The sequence below is a fragment of the Oncorhynchus mykiss genome, chromosome 1 (assembly GCF_057628025.1).
Source record: "Oncorhynchus mykiss isolate SJ-2025 chromosome 1, ASM5762802v1, whole genome shotgun sequence".
NCBI classification, from domain to species: Eukaryota; Metazoa; Chordata; class Actinopteri; order Salmoniformes; family Salmonidae; genus Oncorhynchus; species Oncorhynchus mykiss.
The window spans coordinates 66,831,671-66,850,509 of record NC_143022.1 but is presented as its reverse complement, the minus strand read 5'-3'; the positions used below and the strand labels follow the sequence as shown (position 1 = coordinate 66,850,509).

Here is an 18,839-nt window from a genome sequence, read left to right as displayed (position 1 = left end):
CTTCCAGAGGCAGTTTGGAATTCGGTAGTGAGTGTTGCAACCAAGGACAGACGATTTTTATACGGGACGCGTTTCAGCACTCGGTGGTCCTGTTCTGTGAGTTTGTGTGGCCCATCACTTCGCGGCTGAGCCGTTGTGGCTCCTAGACGTTTCCACTTCACAATAACAGCACTTACATTTGACCGGGCAGCTCTAGCAGGGCAGACATTTTTGACGAACTGACTTGTTGAAAAGGTGGCTTCCTATGACGGTGCCACATTGAAGGTCACTGAGTTCTTCAGTAAGGCCATTCTACTGTCAGTGTTTGTCTATGGAGATTGCATGGCTGTGTGCTTGATTTTATGCACCTGTCAGCAATGGGTGTGGCTCAAATAGCCGAATCCACTAAGGGGTACTTTTTTCCCCACATACTTTTGTATGCATAGTAAACTTTTAGTGGTGTGCGCTTTCATCAGAGTGGGTGAAAATGCACTTTGGCAATGAAATTTCCCTTCCTTACGTTATTAAATACATTTTACCAAGACAAATGTGATAATTCATTTTCTGAAACGTTCAGTGGGGTCTCTCGAACACATTGTATCATTAAGATTATATCCAAAAGGTCTGATTTTGTAACCTAATACATCCGATAATAAGCACCGAGCTCAGTTGACATAGCGGGGCAGGTTTCTCGTAACAACTTTTGAGGATTTAACATTTTGTGGTCGTAGACTTCAAAGTTTTTTTGCGGGTCTCAAAAAGTAAAATTGGCATGACATGAACTGAATTAAATGTGAAAGGATTTGAAAACAAAAAGCTTGGTACAGGCTCAGTATGCCATTGACATCTTCGAAAAAGAGCGGGAATTTTGAATGAATATGAAAAGCGTACATTAAAATATGAAAATATTATGGTTGAAATTCAAAATTTCCGTCCATCTTACCTCTGTATTGTTTTATGTCCTGCGGATTGGAGAAGAAGGATCATGAGTTCAATGGGAAAGTGAGTCTGTCAGGTAGCCAGAATCCAGCCTAGCTGAGGCGATTTTCCTCAGTTTTGACCACTTTTTGGATGTGGTCTCCATTGATTTAGTCACTCTAATTCCAGCCATCCTACAAGGGTAAAACTTCCAAAAACATTTGAACGGATTATGATAGAGACATGAGGTTTGGACAGCTGGTTTTCTTGGAGGATTGTCTACACAATTAACATTATTTTACCAATTGGTCAAAATATGGGTTTTTGATTGGACACCTTACAGTATACAGTACGTGCATCAATATTATGTCTCCAAAAATAGTTACAGTAAGCAGCACAACAACCACACAATGCAGCTGTTTTTCCACCAGTTTACTCCATCAGCAGTAAATGTCACAACATGTGGACAGGCCTGAGTACTCCACTCCCCATAGTATATCCAGGGCTAGACGAAGAGAGAGAGAGAGGACAGCACGTAGTCAGAGGAGAGAGGGAGAAGGCACTTCTCGCTCCAGGGGCTTTGGCTGTCTATTTATGTCAGTTGATGATTGCTGCTGCTTCCCAAAACTTAACTCGAAAGTGCCCGCCCTCTGCACTGTCTGCCATTTTGTTTTAAAGATGGAGTCCGCAGTAGAGAAAACAGCGCCACTGTCTGCCCACACGGACATTATTGTTTTTGTTTTGTTGAGAAAGCGGAGGTGAGGAGCGTTGCCCAACGTGGTAAAAACATTTTGGGGGGGTGTTTGTTGTTTATAGTAACTTCTTTGTTCTTTTAATATCGCAAATGGACGTGGCAGTTTTACCAATTAAGGATTCCGACATTAAAGGAGAGCACTGCAAAATGAGAGCGAGCGAGAGAGAGAGGAGAGAGAGAGCGTAAGAAGGACAGAGTGAGTGAGAGCATTCGCTTGAGAGAGACCTACCTGGGAATATCTTCCTCTCGTGTACCGGCATGGTTAGCCTGGCTGGGTTGTAGATAGAGAGGGGGAATAGGGGTCATAAAGCACTAGGCTTTAACATCCACTAGTCCTCTCGTCTTTATGCTTATCTCCTTGACATGTGTGTAAATGACTTTCTGTTGGAAGAGTGTCCTGAGGGAATCACTCCACCCAGACACTGACAGCCCCGGTAATGCCCCCGCTTCCACCTGCCCACACACACACATTGATTGTAATTGAATTTTGGGATGGGTGCAGTATAAGGGGAGATGGAGGGAGGTGGGGAGAGAAGGGGTGGGGTAAAGGGCAGAGATGGAGAGAGAGAGCAAGACAGACAGAGGGGAAGAGGATGGGGACTGCATGTTCTTGCTATTGTGTTTTATCCCGAGCTGAAGCAGTGAAAGGAAAATATCTCAAGCAGTACAGTTCTCATCGGGCCTTAAAATCAGAGTCTGGTCCAACCCAAGCCTTCGTGAGCTGAAGCCCAGGCCCAGTCCAACACCACAGAAATTAAACGAGCCCCCCCCCCCCCCCCCCCCCCCCTACAAAAAAAGGCACATTTCTAGATAACTGTATATTAATTTAAACTGGTGTTGAGAACAATGTGGCAAAGGCGGGCGGCAGCGGTGTGAGGAGACGAGGAAACACCTCAGAGAGAGGAAAACATACCTTAGTTATGATCAACTGAATGACTAATTTTTTAAAAAATTAAGTAGGCTAATGCAATTGAAGGCATGTATGAAATTCTTGCTTATAATGAAACTCCCAATGTCTTATTATACTAATTGAAAGCAATAGTCGTGTGTGGTTACATCACGTTTCAGCATGATAATGCACGGCCCCATGTCGCAAGGATCTACACAATTCCTGGAAGCTGAAAATGTCCCAGTTCTTCCATGGCCTGCATACTCACCACACATGTCACCCATTGAACATGTTTGGGATGCTCTGGATCGACGTATACGACAGCGTGTTAAAGTTCCTGCCAATATCCAGCAACTTCGCACAGCCATTGAAGAGGAGTGGAGCAACATTCTACAGGCCACAATCAACAGCCTGATACACTATGCGCGAAGCAGATGTGTCACGCTGCATGAGGCAAATGGTGGCCACGCCAGATACTGACTGGTTTTCTGATCCACACCCCAACTTTTTTTTTAAGGTATCTGTAACCAACAGATGCATATCTGTATTCCCAGTCATGTGAATTCCATAGATTAGGGCCTAATGAATTTATTTCAATTGACAGATTTCTTAATATGAACTGCAACTCAGTAAAATCTTTTCAATTGTTTCATGTTGCGTTTACATTTTTGTTCAGTATAGTTTGCTCATATACAGTGCACTCAAAGTATTCAGACCCCTTGACTTTTTCCACATTTTGTTACGTTATAGCCAAATTCTAAAATGCATTAAATAAAAAAAAAATCTTCAGCTATCTACACAACATACCCAATAATGATAAAGCGAAAAACAGGTTTTTAGAAATATTTGCAAGTGTATAAAAAAAAAAAAATGAAATACCTTATGTAAATAAGTATTCAGGCCCTTTGCTATGAGACTCGAAATTGAGCTCATGTGCATCCTGTTTCCATTGAGCATCCTTGAGATGTTTCTACATCTCGATTGGAGTCCACCTGTGGTAAATTCAATTGATTGGACATGATTTGAAAAAGCACACAGCTATCTATATAAGGTCCCAGCAAAAACCAAGCCATAAGGTCGAAGGAATTGTCTGTAGCGCTACGGGACAGGATTGTGTCGACGCTCAAATCTGGGGAAGGGTACAAAAATTAAACAGCATTGAACGTAGCCAAGAACACAGTGGCCTCCATAATTCTTAAATGGAAGACTTTTGGAACCACCAAGACTCTTCCTAGAGCTAGTTCTTGGTCAGGAAGGTGGAGATGGGAGAACCTTCCAGAAGGACAACCATCTCTCCATCTCCACCAATAAGGCCTTTATGGTAGAGGAAAAGGCACATGACAGCCCGCTTGAAGTTTGCGAAAAGGCACCTAAAGACTCTCAGACCATGAGAAACAAGATTCTCTGGTCTGATGAAACCAAGATTGAACTCTTTGGCCTGAATGCCAAGCGTCATGTCTGGAAGAAACCTGGCACCATCCCTACGGTGAAGTATGGTGGTGGGAGCATCATGCTTTGGGGATGTTTTTCAACTGCAGGGACTTGGAGACTTGTCAGGATTGAGGGAAAGATGAACGGTGCAAAGTACAGAGAGATCATTGATGAAAACCTGTCCAGAGCACTCAGACCTCAGACTGGGGTGAAGGTTTACCTGCCAACAGGACAACGACCCTAAGCACACTGCCAAGACCACGCAGGAGTGGCTTCGGGACAAGTCTCTGAATGTCCTTGAGTGTCCAAGCCAGAGCCCAGACTTGAACCCAATCTAACATCTCTGGAGAGACTATAGTTGTGCAGCAATGCTCCCCATCCAACCTGACAAAGCTTGAGAGTATCTGCAGGGAAGAATGGGAGAAACGCCCAGCTTGTGTGCCGAGCTTGTAGTGTCATACCCAAGAAGATTTTAATCGCTGCCAAAGGTGCTTCAACAAAGTACTGAGTAAAGGGTCTGAATACATGTAAATGTGATACTTCAGTTTAGATTATTTATTTTTTTATAAATTAACAAACATTTTAAAATGTTTGGGGTATGGGGTATTTTGTGTACAGTAGATTGAGGAATAAAAAATCATCTATTTAAGAATAACCTAAGAAAATGTGGAAAAATTCAAGGGGTCTGAATACTTTCCGAAGGCACTGTATTAGCTGATCAGAACATGTTGCTAGCATGTAATGTAAATTAACAAGTGGATTTTGCTCTTCACTCGCATAGTAGCCTGTCCTACTCCTGACCTAAAGCCTGTGGCTTGGCTGATAATCAATCAATCCGATTTTGTTTCACTGAGTCTCTGTCTGTGTATCTTGTTAATTGAATAATCTGTCTGGGCAAGTGGAAGTGGTAGCTCCTTTATTCGTTTGCTCATCTATCACTGATCACAAACATTTAGCATGCAATGATGTAGCCTAAATCAACTGTATTGTTTTGCTCTTGTAATATAATCTAAGCCTAATATAATCTATCCATCATCGAGCTGTGAGAGCGCATCCTGTTTTATGTCTTAGTGTAACCCACTTCAGCATCACCAATAAATCAGTCATTCATGTCATTACAAAGCATACGAGTCATTCATGCCTTTAAATACAATCAAGCATTAAAAAAATAAAAAATAATAATGAAATAACAAAGGAGCCTTGAATAATTCAACAATAAATAAATAAATACATTTTCTGCCAAACGTACATTTGAATAACCGCTTAAAAGCCCTGTGTTTTTGAATGCATGTTTAATTAGGAAAACATTTCACTTCACTTTGATAGTTACCAGGTCCAGAAAGGCACATTAGCCGGGCAGCCATAGGGTGTGTGTTGTTTAGGATGTATCTGCGTTAAGATGCCACACGGAACATGGGCTTCTCGTGATACTGAGATGCACTGCCTGTCGTGGTCTTGTGGATCGTCATTCTCCCGAGGGCACTCAAGCCTACTTGTATCGTCATTTGAAACGTTTCAATCGTCAGGAAAAATAGGTTGAATCACGGACATAAATGTCTCTGGCCCAGCCGATATTGGAATGCTGGCGGCGCTGGTGTCTGCAGCTGCTGCGGCTGAGAGATAGATGTAGTAGGCTAAAAGGTACTCGGACACGCATAGTTTTTACTTTCTTAGCGCGGCACGGCATGCCCAAAACCCGCCTGGCCAGAGTCAATTAATTGAATTTGAGGCCCGGCCCGGTAGAAGACCGGGCCCCGTCGGGTTCGGGCTAAGAATGAGAACTCTATAATAGAGACATCTCCTATTTGAGAAAAAGTGGATGTACCAATCTGTGTGAACATGCTCCAGCACAAATACGCCCGTATGCCTACTGGTCATGAGGTATACTGTGGCTCAGAACTGTTTTCATGTTGAAGACAAGTTAGACGTTTTTTATGCTGCTCAGAAGAGGAAATAGGAGAGGAGGAAGTCAATTTTACCTTTCTCTTAATAAGCTGTCTCTCATTTTCTCTCCCTCTCCTTTTCTCTTTCTCTCCATCTCCAGTCTACAACCCAGGCCGGCACAGAGAGAGAAGCACATCCTCAGGTCTCACTCTTTCTTCTTGTCTCTCTCTCTCTCTCTCTCTCTTATCTCCCTCTCCCTCTCCCTCTCCCTCTCCCATCTCCCTCTCTTATCTCCCTCTCACTAATACTATTGATTACTAAAATTACAACCCAGAAAATAAAGGATATTGGTGTTGCAACGTTTATTTTTATGTCACTCTCTTTCTCTCTCCTTTCAGGTTTTATTTAGTCAGTGGCGGAGTGCCCTTCATCATCTGTGGAATCACAGCAGCCATCAATATTGAGAACTATGGCAGTGGGGAGACGGCACCCTAGTAAGTCACCCAGCAGTCTCCTATTCTCAAGGTCACAGTTTGAAACTGTTTTCTGCACACACACACACACACACACACACACACACACACACACACACACACACACACACACACACACACACACACACACACACACACACACACACAGTGCCTTGCAAAAGTATTCATCCCCCTTAGCGTTTTTCCTATTTTGTTGCAATACAACCTGTAATTAAAATAGATTTTTAGGTAATGGACATAGTCAAAATTGGTTCAGTGAAATTAAAAATAAAAAAAATAAAAAAAATAAAATGTTAAAGTCGTGCGTGCACATGTATTCACCCCCTTTCCTATGAAGCCCCTAAAGAAGATCTGGTGCAACTAATTACCTTCAGAAGTCACATAATTAGTCAAATAAAGTCCACCTGTGTGCAATCTAAGTGTCACATGATCTGTCACATGATCTCAGTATATATACACCTGTCTGAAAGGCCCCAGAGTCTGCAACACCACAAAGCAAGGGGGACCACCAAGCAAGCGGCACCATGAAGACCAAGGAACTCTCCAAACAGTTCAGGGACAAAGTTGTGTAGAAGTACAGATCAGTTTTGGGTTATAAAAAAATATCTGAAACTTTGAACATCCCACAAAGCACCATTAAATCCATTATTAAAAAATGGAAAGAATATGGCACCACAATAAACCTGCCAAGAGAGGGCCGACCACCAAAACTCACAGACCAGACAAGGAGGGCATTAATCAGAGAGGCAACAAAGAGACCAAAGATAACCCTGAAGGAGCTGCAAAGCTCCACAACAGAGATTGGAATATCTGTCCATAGGAACACTTTAAGCCGTACACTCCACAGAGCTGGGCTTTATGGAAGAGTGGCCAGAAAAAAGCCATTGCTTAAAGAAAAAAATAAGCAAACACATTTGGTGTTCGCCAAAAGGCATGTGGGAGACTCCCCAAACATATGGAAGAAGGTACTCTGGTCAGATGAGACTAAAATGTAGCTTTTTGGCCTTCAAGGAAAACGCTATGTCTGGCACAAACCCAACACCTCTCATTACCCCGAGAACACCAACACCATCACAGTGAAGCATGATGGTGGCAGCATCATAGTGTGGGGATGTTTTTCCATCGGCAGGGACTGGGAAACTGGTCAGAATTGAAGGAATGATGGATGGCGCTAAATACAGGGAAAATCTTGAGGGAAACCTGTTTCAGTCTTCCAGAGATTTGAGACTGGGACGAAGGTTCACCTTCCAGCAGGACAATGACCCTAAGCATACTGCTAAAGCAACACTCAAGTGGTTTAAGGGGAAACATTTAAATGTCTTGGAATGGCGTAGTCAAAGCCCAGACCTAAATCCAATTGAGAATCTGTGGTATGACTTAAAGATTGCTGTACACCAGCGGAACCCATCCGACTTGAAGGAGCTGGACCAGTTTTGCCTTGAAGAATGGGCAAAACTCCCAGTGGCTAGATGTGCCAAGCTTACATACCCTAAGAGACTTGCAGCTGTAATTGCTGCAAAAGGTGGCTCTACAAAGTAATGAGTTTGCTGCGGGGGTGAATAGTTATGCATGCTCAAGTTTTCAGTTTTTTTGTCTTATTTCTTGTTTGTTTCACAGAAAGAAAGAAAAATTGCATCTGCAAAATGGTAGGCATATTGTGTAAATCAAATTATACAACCCCCCCCAAAATCCATTTTATTTCCAGGTTGTAAGGCAACAAAATAGGAAAAATGCCAAGGGGGGTGAATACTTTCGCAAGCCAGTGTACACACCTTCTCAACGGCTCAGTGTCTAGACTCCATGCACTGATATCCTGCAACAACCATTTACCTCATTGACACTCCAAAATAGATGAGATACTGATAGATCTGATGATATGAGTCACACTTCAGTGTATGTTGCTCACCCCCCACCCCCCTTAATGTTCTTATCACCCAAGAGACCTATGTCTCTTCTCTGTGTGTGTTTTTCAGTGTTTATTAAGGAAACACACTCATACTGTAATACTAATGTAGCCTACTGTGTGTGTGTGTGCGTGTGTGTGTGCGCGTGCGTGCGTGCGTGCGTGTGTGTGTGTGTGTGTGTGTGTGTGTGTGTTGCAGCTGCTGGATGGCGTGGGAGCCCAGCCTTGGAGCCTTCTACGGCCCCGTGGCGTTCATCGTCCTGGTCACCTGCGTCTACTTCCTGTGTACCTTCATTCAGCTGAGGCGCCACCCCGAGAGAAAGTACGAGCTGAAAGCCCTGAGTGAGGAGCAGCAGAGGCTGGCATCCATCACCGACGTGGGTAGGCATTGTCATCAAGGGGAAGGGGAGCCCGGAGCCCTGCCACCACCTCCCAATGGAGGGCATTGCCATGCGGGCTGCCACTCGTCCACTGCCATCAACCCCTCTATGCTGGCCAACGAGCATTCGTTCAAGGCCCAGCTGAGGACGGCGGCCTTCACCCTCTTCTTGTTCGTGGCCACGTGGGCCTTCGGGGCGCTGGCTGTTTCACAGGGCCACTTCCTGGACATGATCTTCAGCTGCCTGTATGGTGCCTTCTCCGTCACGCTGGGCCTCTTCGTGCTCATCCACCACTGTGCCAAGCGGGACGATGTGTGGCACTGCTGGTGCGCCTGCTGCCCCGGGAGACGCGCCAACCACGGTTGCCACGGCCATGGTCACGGCCACACTCGTCCAAAGGTTAATGTCAATGGGGATGCCTTAGGGCATGGGCACGGGCATGGGCACTGCCACCTGGATTCGCCGTGCCCAGGTAAGGCCCTGTTAGGAGGACACACCCACAGTGGCACCTTGGGTCACTGTAAGCATGGCAGCCTGGCGTCGTCGCAGAACCATGTGACGTGCCTGCCCGCCGTGGTGCCGTGCTGCGCCGCCCTGCACAGCCAGCAGCTGATGGAGGAGGAGCCTCCCACACACGTGCTGCTACACGCTGACCCCGAGGGCTACCGGCCAGACATCCATCTGCATCGATGCCTGAAGGGCAGCACTAGGACTAAGCCTCGCCACTTCAGCCGTCACCGGCAGGCTGGCACAGGAGGGGGAGGAGGGGTGGGAGAGAGGGAGTACGCCTATCACATCCCTACTAGTGTAGACGGAGGCTCTATCCACAGCTCCCACACAGACAGCCCTCACAGTACGCACGAGCGTCACGGACACATCTGCCACCTGGCTGCTGCCCCTAACGAAGTGGGCCACCACACTTGCCAAGCGGCAACGGCTCACGAGGCGGCGCTGGCATGCCACGCCCCCTGCCATCGGCACGTGCCTTGCTGTGCCAAGGCGGACCTGTTCCCCACTCTGTGCCAGGTGGAGGCAGGCGACACGGGCACCTTTCTGTGCGGCTGTGGCAAAATAGCCAATGAGGAGGACGTGATTATGCCTCATCACCACCTGGAGATGCACCCGCGCAGACAATCCTACCCCCAGAACCCGCCCCCCAATCAGAATGGCATCCTTAAAGGTGGCCTGCACGAGGGTTTCCTGTACGGATCAGACAGCACAGGGAATATACGCACTGGACCCTGGAAAAATGAAACTACTGTGTAGTCTAAAGATGGGGGGGGGGGGGAGATATAGGCATCCATTCCCGCCCCAGCCTCCTTCCCTCCAATCCTCAACTCACCCCTCCTTTCCTTTCTAGGAACTATAAAAATGATTTCACAACTCTTAACATCACGACTTTTACTTTTTATTCTTTGTTTGTTTTCACGTGTTCCTTGTCCCATTTGGGGTGGCAGGGTAGCCTAGTGGTTAGAGCGTTGGACTAGTAACTGGAGAGTTGCAAGTTCAAACCCCCGTGCTGACAAGGTACAAATCTGTCATTCTGCCCCTGAACAGGCAGTTAACCCACTAGGCCGTCATTGAAAATAAGAATTTGTTCTTAACTGACTTGCCTAGTTAAATAAAGGTAAAAAATACAAATTCACTTGACAGATTATCTGACATTGTCATATAAAGATCCCGATGACCAGCCATACAGAACTGATTTTTCTCCTTCATAGAGGAATGTGAGTTCCATGTGCGAGTTACAGTACCTTTTGTCAAAGGTATTTTTACCACTATACTATATGTTATTATTATTATTATTATTATTATTACAGGATTATCGAGGATGGAGATTATGGATGTGTGTGTGGATGTGTGTGTGAACAGAACACCCGTGTTTATTCTTGCTCAAAGCAAATGAGATTGCGTTCTATTTTGTGAGTCCCTAAAATCCTCCGACTACTCTCTGACTTGTGTACCTGCAGTACTTCAAGAAGCTCAGTATCAGTGTTTTAGGCAAACACACCAGCAATTTAGAGTCATTGGTATTTTTGCCATTTTGAACAAAAAGCATACTTACTATAATATACTGTGAATATCAGTTAGAGATTATCTTAGTAATATACAAAGATGTCTACTCTCGTCAGAGTTCCGTGGATGCCGATACGTTGTGAAAATGTAAAAAAAACAAAAAATACACATTGGAAAAACCGAAACCACATTGAGTATTCTGTTACAGGTTGATATTGAATGTTCTTGTCTGTATGATGTCTTACTGTTGTGTTTTTTTTTTTTAGAGCGAAGTGTACAACAACAGTCACATTGTCATTGTGTATATTTGCGGTGTTGGTGCGATAGTGACATCACATGCCATGACCAAGCAGCAGCCGTTCCAGGCTCAACCCTTTCCTCTTGCCCCATTTGATATACAGTAAAACCAAGCCAACATTTTCCATCTCTGGCAAGGCATCACAAAATGGTTGGAGGTTCATTCAATGGGTCACGTCCGAAATCAATGCTTAAACACAATATTTCATTTCTTTATAGGAAACAGAGCATGCAAGCCTTGTATGTAGCTTTGTGCTGTGTTTTTGCTTTGTATATCAATGCACATTTCTTGAAAAACGCCATCACTTTTGTCTATGGAGCAGATCAAGCTGTGTTCGCTTATAACATGCCGTGAAACAAACAATTATATTTTTACACGATTTTTAGTATCATTATGCCATTATTATGGATGCTCCTGAAACCATGTTCTGTTAAGGGACAGAGGACAGGGCAGAGGATTCAGTGTTGAACATTTAACCTTATACAGGTGGTATTATGTATGGCGGCCCTAAGAGCCAATTTATGCTTGATTCAAAAAATGTGGTGGGAGGCGCTGTAGGGATGGTGTGACGCAATTGCGGAGCCTCTGGAGGCACGCCGAGGCCAAATTGAGCTCCGTACCACATCGCCGTGTGCTCCGTATAGCTCCGCATTGACATGGTTGGTTAACGGTAGGCGAGGGCTTAAAGTCCTGCCTAAACACAAACCAACTTCCTTCACAACAGCTCTGCTTTGCGAAGCGCAAGAAGTAAGAATGCCCCTGACTTCCGCAGAGGCCATATCACCGTAAATGCTGCGCTGCCAATGCAGCCGTCAGATTGACCACGCAGCGCCTTTTAAGTGGCAAAGTAATTTAAGAAAATCTCATTTGGCTCCCTCAGGGCCACCGTAGTTATGTTCGGTATGGAAACCAGTCATTCCCGAGTGAGAGAGAACTGACAAGGTTAATAGAGAAACAATTCCCTACCTACAAGAATACAGCAACTCCTGCCTGGCCAAAACCACCTTGGCGCGCCACACCGTCCATCCATCTTGTGCACTCTTGTCTATGTCCATAGAATTGGTTCTGATGAGTTCTTTTTTTTTATACAAGATTTAAAATGTTAAAAAGAGTAAATAAATATATATGTATTGAAAATGTATGGGAAAGACCTCTTAATGTTAATGCTCAGTATCTGAGTTTAGAAATGTAATTTGTTCTTGGTGCATTTTTCCGTTTGCTTGTATTTTTGTTCTGATCTTTCATAAAGGGTATGAGGACTGGCCATATATTTTGTTACATTTGACACATAGATGCACTAACCGCTATGGGATACCGGGACTTCATGTCACACACGTCAACTGTGATTCAATTGTGATCTGAAATCAACAAGGGACTTGATTTTAGAAAGAAATGTTAGAATTTCTGAAAAGAGAGCATTTTTAGATGTACATACGTAAAATGAATATTTCTGATTTTGGAAGACAAACACTGACCGGTAGCAAAATGAGCCGCCATGAGACTTCAAGACTATGTCAGACGAATATCGATGCTGTGTAACAGTTTCACTAAATAAACCTAACATCCTTGGTATTCTTAAATCATCCCTGCATTAAACATGTCTATGAGAGACTACATTGCTTTGGTCTAATTCCTATACCTCTTGGACATCGACATGTCTTAAAAGCAAAAAGAGCTTTCCAAGTGTGTGAACTTCAGTGTTTGTTACCATAGGCCTCTCTATCTGCCACCTGTCTCATCATTCAGCAGTAGTACTGCCAATTCAGCCAGCTGGATAGCTTGTCAGATCTCTGCCAGTATACACTTGTGGTACTGTAACAAAACCCAAAGCCAGTCTTCACGTTTCTCTACAATCAACAGCACAGATACCAATACATGTATTCGTGTGTGTGTGCGTGTGCGTGTGTGTGTGTGTGTGTCTGTGTGTGCCTGTTTTGTTCCTCTTAGTTCATTTTGCAGTATTCATATCTCCTGACAGCAGTGGTGGAGATGGAGATGTCTTAAGGACTCGCCACAGGGGAGGAATTCAAAAGGAAAGCAGGCTTGACTGGCAGTGTGTGTGTGTTGTGCGCGCTTGCATGTGTGCTCACATGCATGCCAGCGTGGGTGTGCGTTTGTGTGCATTGCGCGCCTGATCGCGTGCACTTGTTCGTAACTGAGTGTGTGCGTTAGTGTGTTAGCATGAGTGTGTGTATGTGTACAGTATGTGAGGGAGTGTGAGTAAATGAGACTGTGTCTTTTGTGCATCACAAATCAGGCCAGGGCTGACAGGCCATGAAACGAGCACATTTAATATGCAGCTGGCCACACGACACTCAGCCCCCTCCCAGCCATCAGATTATTCCTTTAACTTTGAGCAAATAAAAACCCCTGCCTTTAAATTGAGCCCTGGAGACAGACTTTGTCAGAGATCTCTGTTTGACCTTGTGGAATGCTTTTAAGGTCAGTCACTGGTGTATATGGTGTCTTATCTAGAGAGGTGATCTGATTTACCCAAGGGAGGACATAGAGTACTGTAAATATTTGTTGTGCGATGTTGGTGACGGTGGTGCGTTGGCTCGTGTGTGTGTGTGTGTGTGTGTGTGTGTGTGTGTATATGTGTTGATGACAGGGTGGTAAGCGGTTCACTGACAGATGAGTCCAAGTGTTGATGACTATGGTGATAAAGAATGCAGGGCACGAGGGGGAGGGATTCATTAGATGTGGTGTTTCTGAGCCAATTAATTTAATCCTGGATCTTCTTTTGGTGGAACCTCAGATTGCAGTACCCTATTCCCTCAGTCTAAGATGGAGAACAACAGGCAGAGAGGATAGAGGATGCATTTCCACCCACAGGAAAACCTGAAGGTCAGGAGCAGTGGTGCCCCTCCACTCCGAGACATTTCCTTCTGTTTAATGAATTTTTTAAAATCTGTATTAATCAAGACAAATGTAACGTTTATGATACAATTTAGGCATGTTGTATTTTCCTGGTTTGGCATTGGCTCCCGATGAATGCTGACAAGTGCTCACCGACAATAGTCAGCTTTATGTACTGTATCTTCATATCTCACTGTAACTGCCAGGGTTGGGGAGTAACGGATTACATGTCATCAGTTACATGTAATCTGATTACAAAAAAAAACTGATCGGTTTATGTTACCAGCAAAGACATTGTAATCAGATTACAGATTAATTAGAAAAACTAGATCATTAATTTTTTGGATTACTTTTTTTTCTTTATTTTTGGATTACGTTTGCGGGAAAAAAATACTCTGACACCTTTCTGTTTTCTCAATGACATTCAATTCAGCATTGATGAAAGGCATTCATTATGTTTGTTCCATCTGAGAGCGTCTGACCACAAGTCAGAGACCACTATAATGACACACCAAATGCGTTGGATGGATCCTTTTTGTCTTCTTCTAATGCCTCTTAAGGGGAAAGTAATCCAAAACTAAAGGAAAGTAATCCAAAAATTGCATTACGGATAAACATATTGGACAGGTAACTGTAACAGATTACATTTAGAAAGTAACCTACCCAAACCAGTAACTGCAGCATTACTTCTCAGATATCCATCCACAGTGATTTGGCATCACGTCCACTCAAAGCATCATTTTTGAGTCTCTTTGTAGGTATATGTCATGATACTACAGACATGTTTCTGAAAGACTCTTGACAGTACACTGTGATCACCATGCTTATGTCATCCTTGACTCAAATAACATACACAGACCTCAAAGGGAGGGAGGCAGGCAATATGTTGAGAGAGGTGGGAAATGTCGAAGTATTTTGAAGTAGGATGAGAGAGAATAGTGATGGAAAGACTTCATTCTGTTGACGAGAGAGAGAGAATGACTTTGCTCACGTCAGCTCGACGGAGCAACAGTGAAGCCTGGGAGAAAGCCCAGCATGTGTGACTGCTGCCTTTGTGTGTGTAGCATCTCTCAACAGTATCTGCATGTGTGTGCATATGAATGATCATTAATGCTGGGGTCTGACTGTGTTTGCACTGCTCTTGCTGCTCTGCTAATGATGATGATGATAGTAATAAGCAGCAGGCACATTTCTGTGTCATGCTATTTCATGCTTTCGTGCTTCCTACAGATTTGAGAGGAATGGGTTGTTTATTTTCTCCACTGAGCTGTACAGTACAGTAGCTCTCTGCCTGCGGGAGGTTGGAGGATTGGAGACTGTGTTGTGTGTTAATGCAACACACAGACCATGAAAACAAAGGAGGAATGTGTTGGTTTATTTTCTTGTCATTGTTCTACATTCACCCCCAGTATTTCTTCTTTCGCAGCTGTCGCCTCCCAGCTAGTCTCTCTCCCTGCTTCCCCTGAGAAGACCTTAGTGGAGAGAGATGCTCCCTCAGTCAACACAAGGAACGAACCAAATTCGGGAATTCTACCCAACCTATTTTACATTGCTGGCTCACCCTTCGCTGTTGTGCCAGATTTGACTTCGTTACCGTGTCTGTGTTATTCTGTGGCGTAACAATGTGACTTTTGTCGAAGCGGAGTTTGGTGTCTCAATAAGTAGCAAGTTCAAACGTTCTCTCATCGTTGTAGTCCTGACAGAGCACTTGGTGCCTCCTACTGTGCTGTTGTGTTGCCTTAGACAGACAGTTAGTATATAAAATCCTCTGTGAATACTGATATATAAATGTTATGTAAGCCAAAGCTTATATGCACATGAAAATACTGCTATGTAACCCTATGCAAATGCATGCACAATACTCTAACCCAAAGCCTGTATTCATGTGAGCAGAGTTACCGCTGAGCCAATCGTCTGCCAGTCTCAGTCTCTGCTGCACTGTCTGAGCCTCAGCCCCCCCCCCCCCCCCTCATCTCTACCCATGTTATTTATAGCTGTGTGGTGATGCAACACATGGTACAACTGGAATGGAGAAAGGAATCATGCAGTGGGTTTTAATACACAATACTAATATCAAGTGGATTATAGAGCCTAAGAGGCTGCTGTCTGTGACAGCAGGACCAGCCAGGGCCACCTCACTGAGGGGACAGCTGGGGAGCTGGTGACCGTGTGGTGGGGTGGGGGGGTGGGGGGGTGGGGGGGTGGAATGATTACTACTCTAGTGTTTTAGCAGTGCTGAGAAAATCTGGCAGCATTGCCATGGACAGGTGTCCATCCTCTCTCTCTCTCTCTCTTTATCTCTCTTTCCTTCACTCTCACTGGTTATAACGGTTGTACATACTTAACACTGTCAACATGACCTACAGTATGTACAACCTTTATAACCAGTTTGAGTGAGAGTCAGTCTCATTGAGTTTCATACAGAAGTACTCTTTTACTATTTACTTAAGTACATTTACGGAGACGGGGATGGGCGAAGAAACAAATATCCTTTTGGTCTGTTCCTTCCTAACAACCATAGTACAAACACATACTCTGATTCATATTATCAGTACAAACGTGATGAAATCACAGACAATGATGATTCAACGTGATGTAACTAAGCAAAGATAGGTGTTGAATGGTTCCAAAGTCAAACACATTGCAGATAAATCCTGCCTATTGGGTAAAGCATCAGTTAGCGTGAACACTGTGAAGTGCTGCTCTCTGCTGGTTAAGATGCACAATAACACACGTGCACAGTACAGTACTGAGGCTGCTCTCGAGGAGGATGTCATTGGATACTGCATCTGTGGTCACTTTTTATGTTTTACAGAATCTGTGGTCGTTTATCCAATTCATCAGCAGCAGTAGGTTTGACTTAAGGTTAACAGGCTGGACACCAGAGTAGGGTTGGGTATAACTTGTGGTGGGACTCGGGAGAACAACATACTATAGTATATATGACCAGCCAAAGCTATAAAAAAAATAATGTTTGTTTTTTATATAACTTTATGCAATAGTAATATAAATCAGAACAATTTCTATTGACATTTTTCACTGTTAATGAATTTGAAAAAATACTGATTATTTGTACACACTGGTCCTAATACACAGTGGCAAATGCAGCAGCTACTAGAACGCATAGAACGCAAATATGACTTGGCCAAGCGTGGCAGAAACACCAGGGCAGTGCTCCAGCTCTCTAAATCATTGCCCACTTACGACCCTGACAGCTTAATTCAATTGATTTTATTAAGTGAAAGATTAGCCAGCTGAAGTAATTAAGTGTTCAGATGAAAGTGAAAAATTGGAGACAGGAGCAAACTCCAGGGGCCGCTGCTCACTCCTCTTCCCTCCCTCTAACCCCTCTCCTCAGTCTCCAAGGGGCAGTCTTGGGCATTCCACAAAACAACATGTTTGTCCGCCAGTAATTCATCCCCAGTCTGAGGCAGTATGTTGTTGCGTCTCATTGCTGTACATTGTTTTGACTGGGACTTGTCTGGAAGGCCTGATGAATATGTACCCTTGTTCTCTAGCTTTTCTGCCTGCATGTTCAATTTGCGTTCTAGCATGACATGAAAGACTTAAGAACTCTCTAGAGAAAAATGCACACAAACACACACGCACGCACACACACGCGCACGCACACATCTTTAACATCAACACATTATCTAAACAGAGCAAAACATCATTAGTACTCAATGTCACAGATAAGCTATCATGCTCATACTGTATGTGTTGTTTATTAGAGGGCACATGTTATTGGGAATACGCCATCAACAGTTGATTTCTCAATTTAATTTACTTAGCCAGGATGGTCCACTCAGTAACAATTGCCAACGTTTTCCAGGGAACGTCTCAAATCACAGCATACACAGAAGCGCACACATCATACGCAGTAGCATACACACAAAGCCGCGCTCACACTGCAGCTATCTAGATTAGTGTACAGCTCTTTTGAAGGCGGACATGCTAGCTAGTTGTCGTGTGGATAAATCCAGCTTGTTCCAGAGCAATGGTCCAAAGTACTGCAGACTGTCTTGGAAAGCCATGTTTCTCCGCGGATTGTTGTGCCAGTAGGTGTGGGTCCTATTGGTCACAAGCTTTGGCTGCTGCTCAGGTGCTCCCCCTCCAGATGATGGGTGGAGACTCCCACCTGAACAGGTCTGACCTATTCAGGCAGGTTGTGCCGTGTCGCCACGTAACGGATCCTGACCGTCAGTGGCGGTTAGATTCCAGCTTTTTGCAGGTGTTCCCTCCGTGAATGCCCGGTCATGACACGAGCAGAGCAGCACTGTTGACGATACGCTGTAGCTGGTTAAGGCCTGTCTTATTGTACTGATGCATGGTGGGAAGCCATACCGTGGCACGGTAGTCCAGGTGAGTTGTTATCAGGGTGTGGCAGACTGTCAGGAGGTCTCTTGTCCTTTTTAGAGTGCTTTTTTAGAGTGCTATTACAGTAGTAACAGTTACTACTACGGTCTGATATGATGAATATACAGATGGAGGGGTTGCGTTAATTGATCTTCACCATCTTATGTCAGCCAGAAGCAAGATAGGATTTGACCTGAATTTCACATTTAACAGCAAACTCCTAGGAGCGATGCTCTACTCAAGAACGATCAAGTCTGGCAGATGTCATTTGTTTAATTAGTTTCAACAGTTTTAATTATGTAATAGCCAAGATGTTACCCAGAGCTATCTCATCACGGTGAGTAAAAGTTGGAGAAATACAAGCTCGTGTCTGTGTATGTCTCGTGTTACCATCACTTGTTATCCCCAAAATGGAGACCAGTCCAATTGGTGTGTATTTATTACTTATATTGAGTTTGCAGACATCTTCTATTTAACCTATTTTACGTGCCCTATTCAAATTTTCCATGATTTACCTTGGTTTGCTATGTTTCTCTTCATTCTTAGTTGATCTATTGTAGACTCCTCTACTTTGGCTGGTCTCCTCGGAGACTGAGTGCCCCCCCCCCCCCCCCCCCCCCCCCCCCTGCAGCTCCAGTTAAGGGCCTGCTGCTAGAGGGATAATACCATCACCACTAA

General features: G+C 44.3%; 1 protein-coding gene across 2 annotated transcripts in view; it reads left to right on the top strand.

Moving 5' to 3' along the window:
- Positions 1–12,560, top strand: part of LOC110526836 (adhesion G protein-coupled receptor A3) — a 286,855-nt gene extending 274,295 nt beyond the window's left edge. Inside the window, exons 18-20 of one of the 2 annotated variants that reach the window (XM_036982667.2) lie at positions 6,016–6,057; positions 6,254–6,349; positions 8,452–12,560. In XM_036982667.2, coding sequence (XP_036838562.2) covers positions 6,016–6,057; positions 6,254–6,349; positions 8,452–9,898 — 1,585 coding nt within the window. In that variant the 3' untranslated portion in view covers positions 9,899–12,560. The remainder of the gene's footprint in view (positions 1–6,015; positions 6,058–6,253; positions 6,350–8,451) is intronic. The other variant, XM_036982670.2, reaches the window with a different exon arrangement.
- Positions 12,561–18,839: the final 6,279 nt, after the last annotated feature.